Genomic DNA, 13,316 nt, shown 5'->3' on the forward strand with positions numbered 1-13,316 from the left:
CTGCACATCTCAGCTGCTCTCCTGACCTCTGGGCTGTCCACCTCGTTGTCGCTCCCTGCACAGCTCATCTGCTCTCCTGACCTCTGGGCTGTCCACCTCGTTGTAGCTCCCTGCACAGCACGTGGTCATGATGCTGCTGTGCAGCGATGCAGTCCAAATAGTTACTGTGAACCTGTTTTCTCAGAATCGGTGGAAGGCCCTGAGGTTGGACACCCATTGATTAGAAAGTGATGGCAGGTCCTAGTGGTTATTGGCGCCATACCCCTTTAATATTTGGGGTATAAAGCTGCTGATAGCCGCATTATAATCGTTTCTCATCCTTGTGAACCATACACAGTTATATGAAAAAGTTTGGGCACCCCTATTAATCTTAAGCTTAATGTTTTATAAAAATTGTTTTTTTTTGCAACAGCTATTTCAGTTTCATATATCTAATAACTGTTGGACACAGTAATGTTTCTGCCTTGAAATGAGGTTTATTGTACTAACAGAAAATGTGCAATCTGCATTCAAACAAAATTTGACAGGTGCATAAGTATGGGCACCCTTATCATTTTCTTGTTTTAAATACTCCTACCTACTTGTTACTGACTTACTAAAGCAGTTTTTTTTTTGTTTTTCTAACCTCATTGAGCTTTGAACTTCATAGCCAGGTGTATGCAATCATGAGAAAAGCTACTTAAAGTGGCCACTTGCAAGTTGTTCTCCTGTTTGAATCTCCCCTGAAGAGTGGCATCATGGGCTCCTCAAAACAACTGTCTAATGATCTGAAAACAAAGATTATTCAACATAGTTGTTCAGGAGAAGGATACCAAAAGCTGTCTCAGAGATTTAACCTGTCAATTTCCACTGTGGGGAACATAGTAAGGAAATGGAAGAACACAGGTACAGTTCTTGTTAAGGCCAGAAGTGGCAGGCCAAGAAAAACATCAGAAAGGCAGAGAAGAAGAATGGTGAGATCAGTCAAGGACAATCCTCAGACCACCTCCAGAGAGCTGCAGCATCAACTTGCTGCAGATGGTGTCACTGTGCATCGGTCAACTATACAACGCACTTTGCACAAGGAGAAGCTGTATGGGAGAGTGATGCGAAAGAAGCCCTTTCTGCAAGCACGCCACAAACAGATTCGGCTGAGGTATGCAAAAGCACATGTGGAGAAGCCAATTTCTTTTTGGAAGAAGGTCCTGTGGACTGATGAAACCAAGATTGAGTTGTTTGGTCATAGAAAAAGGCGTCATGCATGGTGGCCAAAAACACAGCATTCCAAGAAAAACACTTGCTACCCACAGTAAAATTTGGTGGAGGTTCCATCATGCTTTGGGGCTGCGTGGCCAATGCCGGCACCGGGAATCTTGTTAAAGTTGAGGGATGCATGGATTCCTCTCAGTATCAGCAGATTCTTGACAATAATGTTCATGAATCAGTGACAAAGTTGAAGTTACGCAGGGGATGGATCTTTCAGCAAGACAATGATCCAAAACACCGCTCCAAATCTACTCAGGCATTCATGCAGAGGAACAATTACACTGTTCTGGAATGGCCATCCCAGTCCCCAGACCTGAATATCATTGAACATCTCTGGGATCATTTGAAGAGGGCTGTCCATGCTCGGCGACCATCAAACTTAACTGAACTGGAATTGTTTTGTAAAGAGGAATGGTCAAAAATACCTTCATCCAGGATCCAGGAACTCATTAAAAGCTACAGGAAGCGACTAGAGGCTGTTATTTTTGCAAAAGGAGGATCTACTAAATATTAATGTCACTTTTCTGGTGGGGTGCCCATACTTATGCACCTGTCAAATTTTGTTTGAATGCAGATTGCACATTTTCTGTTAGTACAATAAACCTCATTTCAAGGCAGAAACATTACTGTGTCCAACAGTTATTAGATATATGAAACTGAAATAGCTGTTGCAAAAAAAAAAACAATTTTTATAAAACATTAAGTTTAAGATTAATAGGGGTGCCCAAACTTTTTCATATAACTGTATGTTTGTGCAGCGGACAGACAGACCCTTGATTTGGCTCTCCCAATGGGCCCCCAGGTGTCGGCAGTTACCCCCAGAGGATGAAGACACATTTCCATGAGTGAAGATGTGCGGCTGCCAGACCCGTGTAGCACCACTCCGCCATCGCACCACTCTCCCTCCGATCAGTCCCAGATGGTAGAAGTTTGGTGACGGTCAGGCTTTCCCCATAGATGCTATTCTGGTTGAAGTTGGCAGAATTTCCAGCAAAGTTCCCTACCTGCGGTAACGTTTGTTATTTTTGTCTATTTGTCCCTTTTTACATTCTTTTATTTCGGCTGAGGATCTCGCTCCTTATAGGCTACTGGTTTAACCCTGCGATTCCAGTTGCTTTTGAGCGACTCTACGGAGTTTTGCATTTTGACCATAAACATAACAGGAAGAAAGAGGAAGGAAATGTGGAAGTGAAAAAAGCTCTGAAATGTGGTCCTGATGTAAGGGGAATGTGCGGCCAGATGTGTCGCCTTTATTCTGATTGAAGTCTGAGACAATGCTTGGCGGTGCTGAACAATGCTCCGCCGGGTGTTTGTTTTCACTGTCCGTGCTGCGGTGTCTCTTTATGGCGGGGGAGGGGCGATATTAGTGGTTTGCTATACTATTAACATTCCTGGGGATAAGGACACAAGAGCGGAGAGAATGATGCTTTGTACCCGGCGAGGATCGATCTGTATTATGGACGCTGTGCAAACAAGGGGCGCAGGCAACCCTGCCTTAGGGGTGTAACTGGGGGGCGAAGGCTATCGGGCATGTGCCCCAAGAAGTGAAGAACAAGCAGCGGATTAGGGCAGAAAAATGAATCTTTTCCAATGCCATGGCTCTGCTTGTCTGGGACAGTGCCCCTTCCTCCCTGGCAGCACCACCCTCACTGAATAAATGCTTGTAACGCCTCTTCTGAAATACTTTGTGCTGCTGTGAGCCCCAGGAGCGTTTATTTTACATTAATAGTCTGCTCGACCTTCTGCTAGTTATGTGGGTTTCTAGGAAAAGCTGAATGAGCCCCTGATCTCTCGCAGGCATTGTCACCCAGCTTTCCCGTAACCCCGACGTCTGCGCCCCCTGGTGTTCTATGATATGTATGTATGGTGCTTTGTGCTGTGGATCACACGTCTCTATCTTCTCCCACTGTATAATTGTCTCTTATTTTTGCCTTTTTTCTATCTCAGTCCTTGCAGACAACCTGAAGTCTAACCCTGGCATTAAGTGGCAGTATTTTAGCTCTGAAGAAGGAATTTTTACCGTTTTTCCAGCTCACAAGTTCAGATGTAAAGGGAACTACGAGCATCGCAGCAGGTGAGAAGCGGAGCTGCTGCCGCTAACTGTTCCCTATTGTAAGCGGCGCGCAGCCAGAATGATTAATTTACTAACTATAACCTTAGGGGAATATGCTGGAATTGCAGCTCTGGTGTAGCACTGCAGCTGCCTCTAAGTTTTCCCTCCAGAGCAGCGCTCCCGGCAACCTAGCTCTGTAAGAAACTGCAGCCAGCCCCTTGCATAAGGCCGGCCATAGTTTATAACGTGGGAAGACCCGTTTTTTAAAGATGTTTTTGATTTTATCATATGTGAAAAAAAGTTCTACGGTTTTGTAACTTTTTTGTGATTCGCTTTCTTACTAGTTTCATGATCGCTGCTTACTGTCAGTGAACAGAAACTTTCTTGCTTAAATTGATCCTGCTCGCACTGGGACAAGCCTGGGGGCAGGGTGCCGGCGCTGTGCGTAATCAGGGATTTGGGGGGTAACTTCTGTTCACTGACAGCAAACAGAGATCTTTGAAACTTTGATGTGAAGCTTTGGATGGAGTCATCCCTTCACGGCTGGCGTTGTACCCGGTGGCGTTGCTCCGTTGTCCATGCTCCTCGCTGTATACACAGTTGGCGTAGCCGTATTCCTAGAGTCCGCAGAACACGGCGCCGCGCCACATGGCCTCCATCCTGCAGACCATCTGACAATCTGTTTATGTAGCCAAGCATCTGAGATTAGTCTTAAGCACATTCCTCTTCTGCCCCCTTCTCCGGTCCAAGCCCCCTCATCGCTTCCATGCTGATTGCTCTAGACCCCAGACCGAGCCCGGGTGTAGCAAAAAGAGCGATTTAAGCCAGAGATCATTAAGACCCAAAATCTGTCTCCATCCTTGTCCAAAACTCTGAGCAGCTGGGGATTCTCAGCTCTACTTATACCAACGCAGAGCTTTGTGCACAAGGAACTATAAAACGCGTCAGACTTGAGAAGGCTCAATGGGGTGGTCTCACTGCAGACCTCCATAACTGAGGAGTCCATACTGGTAAGGAAATTCCTGTACCCGTTATTTCAGGTGAGCACAAGATGAATAACACAATATCTGGTCATTACATGACTTGTATCCTGCATTTTTCACCAGTTTTTCCCTCTGCAGGGTCCATTTCTAATTTTCAGTAGTCTCTGAGCTAGTGGGTAGAGATGATCTGCTACGATGTCTCCCATACACAGCACATACAGATATGAGGAATTCCTGCTCTCCTGTCTCTATTTAGCATTCGTTCAGAAGCGATATGGAAAGAATTGTATAGTAGTACTGAGCAGTGTGGCTGTGAATCCAGCTCTGAGAGGAGATACACATTTCCTAGAAATCAGCAGCACGTCATTGCACATGTCTTACTTCTCTGCTCTCCATGGACCTTAATAGGCAGCAGTAATTTGATTCCTCAATGAGGTGGCGATTCCTAATTTTAGCAATTTTTCAGAGTGAATGATGAGTTCAGTAGGCAAAGGGGAGGAAAGAGGCTCATAAGAGGCGAAAGTAGATTTCTCTCATAGTATAAAGTTTCTTGCACTATTGATTTATGCATCGTTCGTTGACACTCGTCTGCAGCTTTTTTATATTAATGATACCTCTTCTTCCCTCATTAGACCCATTTATGTCTCCACCGTGAGGCCGCAGTCTAAGCACATTGTCGTCATCATGGACCACGGGGCGTCAATCACAGAGACGCAGCTGCAGATCGCCAAGGACGCCGTGCAGGTCATCCTGAACTCCATCGATGAACACGATAAGGTGACGCATTTCTAAAAAATAAACCCCCAAACTCTCTTCTGCCTGGAATAATAAACTGTAACTGGGGGGGGGGATGCTTATTTAGCAGTAGTAGGGAGGGTGGGGGGTTATAATGAAAACGTTTTTCAAACTTTTTAACATACTTTTGTGCTTCACTGTTTTCATGGCCTGTGCTGTCAACAGTGAATAGGAACAATAGTTACCAGGTGGTCAGTTCAGGTGCGGAGATTTGGTGTCAGGCTGGTAATTGCCAAAAAATCCGGTGATGGAAATGCTCCCTAATTTCCAAGCATTGGGAGACGCATGGAGGCTTAGACGGGTCACCCCAAGCTTTGATGAGGGGTAGCAATTAATCACTGACCTTAGAGAGTCCTCTTAAAGGCATCTAATCGCTGGGGGCCAATTAGTCATGAGAGCAAGGGTTCTGTGATCCCCCTTAGAATTGAGCAGGGGTTTTGCACGCACATTGCTGCTCCTTTTGTTATCTATTAGTTTATTTTTTTTCCAGGAACAGCGCCATTCCTATCCATGGATTGTGTCTATTATGGCAGCTTCGCTCCATTTGAAGTCATTATGGTTCATTTTCAATACCACATATAGCCTGTGGACAGGTGTGGCGCTGTTTCTAGCAAAAAAAAAAAAAAAAGCAGCCATGTCTTTCTATCCGACAGGTACACTTTCGTCATCTATGGAGCAGAGTATAGTGCTTAGCCAAAATAAAAAACGGAAAAAAAGAAAAAAAAAAGTTGACTTTTTCTTATTGATTGTGGATAACCCCTTTAATCATTTCACCCTTGTGTGGGGGAAGGGAACCTGAGTGCTAGAAACTGGTCCAGAATTCACCCGGCACCACCTAGTGGAATCAGTGAGTATTACCACTTTGGTGCATCTGCTGTGTGACCCTTAGTAGAAGCCTCCTGAGATTCTTACCTACATGCAGAGATAGGAAATGTGTTTTACAAATTTTGGGATCCCTGACAACTAAAATACTTGCAAAATAAAAAAAGCGAGCAAAATGTTTAGAGATGAATTCAGTCGTTGGCAGCGGAGCAAAGCGAGCGCGGCACATCTGCAATCTCCATACATCCTAGAAATAATCCAGGGAGTCTCCGGGAATATTCCTCTGGACATTGGCTGTGAAGAAGAAGAATAACAATGTAGACAAATGTTTTTACAAGGTCGGCAGCGCGGCCGCAGGAGCTTTCCAGCCTCTTCTGCTAGAAAACAACGGGAATTTTTTTTTTTTTCTCTTCCAGATTTCAGTCCTGACCGTGGCCGACGTGGTGAGAACCTGTTCTCTGGACCAGTGTTATAAGACGTTTCTGTCACCGGCCACCAGCGATGCAAAGAGAGAGATGGCCAGCTTTGTGAGCGGCGTCAAGTCCGCGGACAGCCCCACGCAGCACGCACTCGGCTTTCAGAAGGCGTACCAGCTGATCCGGAACACAAATAATGGCACCAGAGTGCAGCCAAGTAAGGACTGCTGCCAAATGTAGAAAATAATACAAAACATGCCAAAAAATACAAAATGTGCAAAAAAAATACACAAATAATACAAAACATCCCCCCCAAAATACGCAATGCAAAATATGCAAGAAAAGCACAAATAACAATGCAAAATAAGTAAATTAAATACAAATAACGATACAAAATATGCAGAAATAATACAAAATATGCAAACAAAATGATACAAAAATAACATTACAGAATATGCAAGAAAAAAGTATGCTCAAATAATACAAAATGTCAATTAAAAAAATATAAAAACAGAAAGAAAGGAAATATATATATATATACATACATACACACACACACACACACACACACACACACACACACACACACACACACACATATATATGCAGTATATATACAGTATATATGAAAATATATATAAAAAAATTATATTATAATTTAACTCTGGAAATACCTAGCTGTCCACATTTTTTTTTGTTTTTGCTTAAGACACTCTTTATTTATTCTTGTTAAAGGCATTATTAAATCCTTACAGTATCTTTATCACTTACTGCACCCCAGCTGATATTCTATTTCCTTATAACAATACTTCTTTTTAGAGGGAACACAAGGTAGAAATCCAAATTCTTCTTGAGTGTTTGCAGATTGAAAACTCTTCACACAATACAGTACGTGCCTCTTTCATCATGCTCCAGATCCGGGGTTGAGAAGCTCCCGGGCACTGTTTGCCCTTCTTATTGAGGACAGCAATTGGCAGGTTTTATAGCTTCATCAAACAAAGAAAAAAACCTTGCAGATGATTCTTCGTCTCATGGGCAAATAGGCAGTATTATAGTAGTTTTATTCTTGTACATAGGGGCAGTATTATAGTAGTTTTATTCTTGTACATAGGGGCAGTATTATAGTAGTTATATTCTTGTACATAGGAGCAGTATTATAGTAGTTATATTCTTGTACATAGGGGCAGTATTATAGTAGTTATATTCTTGTACATAGGGGCAGTATTATAGTAGTTATATTCTTGTACATAGGGGCAGTATTATAGTAGTTATATTCTTGTACATAGGAGCAGTATTATAGTAGTTATATTCTTGTATATAGGGGCAATATTATAGTAGTTATATTCTTGTACATAGGGGCAGTATTATAGTAGTTATATTCTTGTACATAGGGGCAGTATTATAGTATTTATATTCTTGCACATAGGGGCAGTATTATATTAGTTATATTCTTGTACATAGGGGCAGTATTATAGTATTTATATTCTTGTACATAGGGGCAGTATTATAGTAGTTATATTCTTGTACATAGGAGCAGTATTATAGTAGTTATATTCTTGTATATAGGGGCAATATTATAGTAGTTATATTCTTGTACATAGGGGGCAGTATTATAGTAGTTATATTCTTGTACATAGGAGCAGTATTATAGTAGTTATATTCTTGTACATAGGGGCAGTATTATAGTAGTTATATTCTTGTACATAGGGGGCAGTATTATAGTAGTTATATTTTCGTACAGAGGAGCAGTATTATAGTAGTTATATTCTTGTACATAGGAGCAGTATTATAGTAGTTAAATTCGTGTATATAGGAGCAGTATTATAGTAGTTATATTCTTGTACATAGGGGCAATATTATAGTAGTTATATTCTTGTACATAGGAGCAGTATTATAGTAGTTATATTCTTGTACATAGGAGCAATATTATAGTAGTTATATTCTTCTACATAGGAGCAGTATTATAGTAGTTATATTCTTGTACATAGGAGCAGTATTATAGTAGTTATATTCTTGTACATAGGAGCAGTATTATAGTAGTTATATTCGTGTATATAGGAGCAGTATTATAGTAGTTATATTCTTGTACATAGGGGGCAGTATTATAGTAGTTATATTTTTGTACAGAGGAGCAGTATTATAGTAGTTATATTCTTGTACATAGGGGCAGTATTATATTAGTTATATTCTTGTACATAAGGGCAGTATTATAGTAGTTATATTTTCGTACAGAGGAGCAGTATTATAGTAGTTATATTCTTGTACATAGGGGCAGTATTATGGTAGTTATATTCTTGTACATAGGAGCAGTATTATAGTAGTTATATTCTTGTACATAGGAGCAGTATTATAGTAGTTATATTCTTGTACATAGGGGGCAGTATTATAGTAGTTATATTTTCGTACAGAGGAGCAGTATTATAGTAGTTATATTCTTGTACATAGGAGCAGTATTATAGTAGTTAAATTCGTGTATATAGGAGCAGTATTATAGTAGTTATATTCTTGTACATAGGGGCAATATTATAGTAGTTATATTCTTGTACATAGGAGCAGTATTATAGTAGTTATATTCTTGTACATAGGGGGCAGTATTATAGTAGTTATATTTTCATACAGAGGAGCAGTATTATAGTAGTTATATTCTTGTACATAGAGGCAGTATTATAGTAGTTATATTCTTGTACATAGGGGGCAGTATTATAGTAGTTATATTCTTGTACATAGGGGCAGTATTATAGTAGTTATATTCTTGTACATAGGGGGCAGTATTTTAGTAGTTATATTTTCATACAGAGGAGCAGTATTATAGTAGTTATATTCTTGTACAGAGGAGCAGTATTTTAGTAGTTATATTCTTAGCCTTGGTCAAAGTTATCTGAGCACTCAAATCTCCAAGGTTGCCCAAACTTTTGCATTGACCCATTTTCCTTTTTGTAATTTTTAAAATGTAAAAATGACAATATATACATCAATATTTTGCCTAAAATACAAAGGAAATGTCATCTTTAACTTTAGGCCTTTTAGAGATCATTTCATCTTACACAGTAATTTTGGCCAGGGGTGCACAAACCTTTACCTGCCACTGTATACCTGTTCTTTATTCCTCTGAAATGGTCTGAGCAGTCGTCAGTCTTCCATCAGTCATACATGTGGTCACTTGGCTTTTCCCGGCTTCAATGATTTAGGATAAAATGTTCTTTTTCCATAGCACAGTGATTGCCGACCCTGAGCTATAACTCCACAATCTCCAAGCTACTAACACTTCAGCCATTTTCTGGAATATGAAAACCTCGGCTACAGAGGAGACTTTACCTTAAACTGCTCCCCGATGCGTGAACCTGAACCTACTCATACTCGTAATAATGGAGCAGATGTTTATTTCTAGAAATGTCTTCTGCTCCAGTTGCTGCCATTATTTCCCATTGGGGTTTTTAGTAAAACATCACAATAAATCCATATACATGTTAAAGGCCAAGTGTGGGATACAGACAATGGCTGGACTGTGCTGCCTATGAAACAGGGAGATCTGGCTGTGTAACATGTCGGTGATGTGCCTATATACCACCCTGAGTGTGGTGATTGGCCTCACTTTTTGCATATTTATGCATTATATGTATATATTAGTTTTTTGGATCTTTTTGGGATCCTCTCATGTTACCAGTGAGAGCGGATGTTAAATGCAAGTCACCTATTGTTCTTTGGGGAAATCTATTTTCTCCGCATCCTGCATTTAGACTTTTGTCTTGGCAAATTATATACAAAGCAGAACTCCGCCAACATTTTTTTATTTTCATCCATTATTACTTAACAAAAGAAAAAAAAAAATCCAGTTTTGCCGAGGCTTATATTTAAACGCTGGAGTCATTGGTAAATGCGGAGCAGGTCTTCTAGTAATGGATGACAAGTATAAGAATTTAGAGCGATACTTAGAGGACCCATCACTGGCTGTGTGTGTAATATACGTATACACACACCCTTAATTCAGATCGAAACCCCATGTCTGTCCCACCACGTGTGCAGACACCTGAGCCCGGCTAGACATCTACAGACATACAGAAGCCAGAGCAGACACCTTCGATCCCCAGACTAAATCCGGTTAGATCTTTCCATGTATGCAGAACTTAAACCAGAACCCTCTCTGTAAACAGACCCCAGACCAGACCCTTCAAGATCCAGACCAGACCAACCCAGGTACAGATCCCAGGCACAGATCCCAGGCCAAAACCCTCCATGTACATGAATCCTAGGCCAGAACTCTCTATGTATACGGATCCCAGGCCAGAACTCTCCATGTATACGGATCCCAGGCCAGAACTCTCCATGTATCCGGATCCCTGGCCAGAACCCTCCATGTACACAAATCCCGGGCGAGAACCCTCCATGTATACGGATCCCAGACCAGAACCCTCCATGTATACGGATCCCAGACCAGAACCCTCCATGTATATTCATCCCGGGCCAGAACTCTACATGTATACTGACTCTGGACCAGAACCCTCCATGTATACGGATCCCGGGCCAGAACCCTCCATGTATACGGATCCCAGACCAAAACCCTCCATGTATATGGATCCCGGGCTTGAAATCTCCATGTATATGGATCCCGGGCCAGAACCTTTCATGTATACGGATCCCGGGTCCAGAATCCTCCATGTATATGGATCCCAGGCCAGAACCCTCCATGTATACGGATCCCGGGCTTGAAATCTCCATGTATATGGTTCCTGGGCCAGAACCTTTCATGTATACGGATCCCGGGTCCAGAATCCTCCATGTATATGGATCCCAGGCCAGAACCCTCCATGTATACGGATCCCGGGCTTGAAATCTCCATGTATATGGATCCCGGGCCAGAACCCTTCATGTATACGGATCCCAGGCCAGAAACCTCTATGTATGTGGATCTCAGACCAGATTCCTCCCATGTATGCTGATCCCAGACGATATCCCTGCAGAAATACTGATCTCGGATCAGAACCTTCTATTGTATACCTACACCAAGCGTGTCCACAGACACTTTCCTGTATACAGAAACCAGACCAAACACTTTTAGACTCCAGACTAGATTCCTCCATGTATGTGGATACCAGTCCTGGCCTACATTCATAGTTGGGCTTTATATGTCCCAGCACACCCCACCTCCTAATGTCTTGTGAGTTTGTGGTTGGTTAAATTCTATTACTTTACGTTCTTTGCGTTTTTCTTTCCCAGATACAGACCTGGTGATTATCTATTTATCCGCTGGAACCACCTCCAGGGATTCCTCCGAGGAGGATAAGAAATCCACTCTGAGAGCCATTAATGAGGAGAACAGTCAGCTGAACAATTCGGTCATGATCCTTACGTACGCCATAATGAACGGTGAGGCCATAGTTTGTAGGGGTGAGGATTACAACACCTAAAGGGTTCTCTGCTTTGTTAGAAGGGTTCCATAATAATTAGCCATCCATGGATAAACCTGGCTGCAAGTGTACCGTGCCCCTGCAGCGCCCCCACAGGAGAGATGAAGTATTACACAGTGTTTCTCTCCCCATTCTTCTTGTTAGAGGGAGTGACCGGTTTGAAGGAGTTGGCGTTCCTCCGTGATCTTGCCGAGCAGAATTCAGCAAAATACGGCTTTTCTGATAAGAGTGGCCTTCCTGTGACCAAGGGGAGCATGATGGTCCTAAATCAGCTCAGCAACCTGGAGACGACGGTGGGGAGATTTTATACAAACCTGCCGAACCGCATGATCGACGAGGCCGTGTTCAGCCTTCCGTACTCTGACGAGATGGGCGACGGTGAGTCCTAAACACTGTTTTCTGAATACAGCCTGCAGTGTAAAGAATGGGGGTCTTCATTTGTGTTGCAATGGTGTTGACCAGGTGATTGAGAGATTCACTCATTCTGGCCCCATTGTCATTTATGTCAAAGATAGAGAACCTAGGGCCCCATTTAATTTGGGCTGGCATTGTGCGCACCGGCCTTAATGCAGGAGCTCTCTGGAGACGCATGGGTGTAACGCCGCCTAACGAATAGGGGGCAGCGGGTAAATGGGGAGGTCCGCCACCAGAGATGGTCAGGCACTGGACTGCATTTCTAGGGTAAGTTACTCCACTAAAGTAGCGTAACTACTAGCGCAGATCTCCGTCCAGCAAATATTGGCACATTTGTACGACTAAACACGAGTTGTTGAAATATTTTTGCACAACTTTTGAGTTGTGCACAAATATTTTGGTTTATTAAGTGCTGGTTGTGAGCCGGAGCTCTTACTGAGAATCCATCAGTGCGCTCATACTGACAGGAACCTTTGTATCTCTCTTATCTGTCTTTTTCTGAGCTCCTCTCAGCTGAATTATGACCATAGACCACATTGAAGTTGAACATGCAGGGAAACAAAGACCTGTAAAGTCCAAACCGTGCAAAATTTGTAATGAAACCCAATAGCAAAAATGATTTTTAGCCAAAAATACATGCAATTAAGTAAAAAAAAAAAAAAGAAATCAAAAATTGTCCAAAAGGAGGTCAATCAGATAAGTGCAAAAAGTTGTCACAAGTGGCCGATCTCCAGGTCAGATAAAAATTCCCAGAACATGAGGCCTCTCTCGGCTCTGAACATCGGCTCTGGGGACGACCTTTTGTACTTATTTGGTTATTCGCCATCTGACGGCGTTATTGAGCGCTTGTTGTTGCTCCTATGTGGTAGATACTAGATGTTTAATCATTACGTCGTCTGATTTTTATTATGTGTTTTTAACCCTCTTTGTCCTGAAATTCTTGTCCGGTCTTTTTTTGAGTTGTGTTTGGTCTGTGGATAATGTTCTTCACACAACTGCCGTTAGTTACATTGTATCATTGCGAACACAATGAGGAAGAAACCTGAGAGATTCTGAAGACTGCAACTTTTTTTCTTCTTCTGCATGCCCTGGAAATTAACTGAAGATGGTCGCCTAAGCTTTGGCATTTGAATCACAAAAAATACATAGGACTTCACTGCACCCCAAAATTGAATGCAGACCC

General features: G+C 42.1%; 1 protein-coding gene across 1 annotated transcript in view; it reads left to right on the forward strand.

The window, feature by feature from the left end:
- CACHD1 (cache domain containing 1) overlaps positions 1 to 13,316 on the forward strand; it is a 144,391-nt gene that overhangs the window by 93,539 nt on the left and 37,536 nt on the right. Inside the window, exons 5-9 of the mRNA XM_069738196.1 lie at positions 3,193 to 3,319; positions 4,914 to 5,058; positions 6,315 to 6,531; positions 11,529 to 11,678; positions 11,864 to 12,097. Of these exons, the coding sequence (XP_069594297.1) occupies positions 3,193 to 3,319; positions 4,914 to 5,058; positions 6,315 to 6,531; positions 11,529 to 11,678; positions 11,864 to 12,097 (873 nt within the window). The remainder of the gene's footprint in view (positions 1 to 3,192; positions 3,320 to 4,913; positions 5,059 to 6,314; positions 6,532 to 11,528; positions 11,679 to 11,863; positions 12,098 to 13,316) is intronic.

The sequence above is a fragment of the Ranitomeya imitator genome, chromosome 8 (assembly GCF_032444005.1).
Source record: "Ranitomeya imitator isolate aRanImi1 chromosome 8, aRanImi1.pri, whole genome shotgun sequence".
Lineage (NCBI taxonomy): Eukaryota > Metazoa > Chordata > Amphibia > Anura > Dendrobatidae > Ranitomeya > Ranitomeya imitator.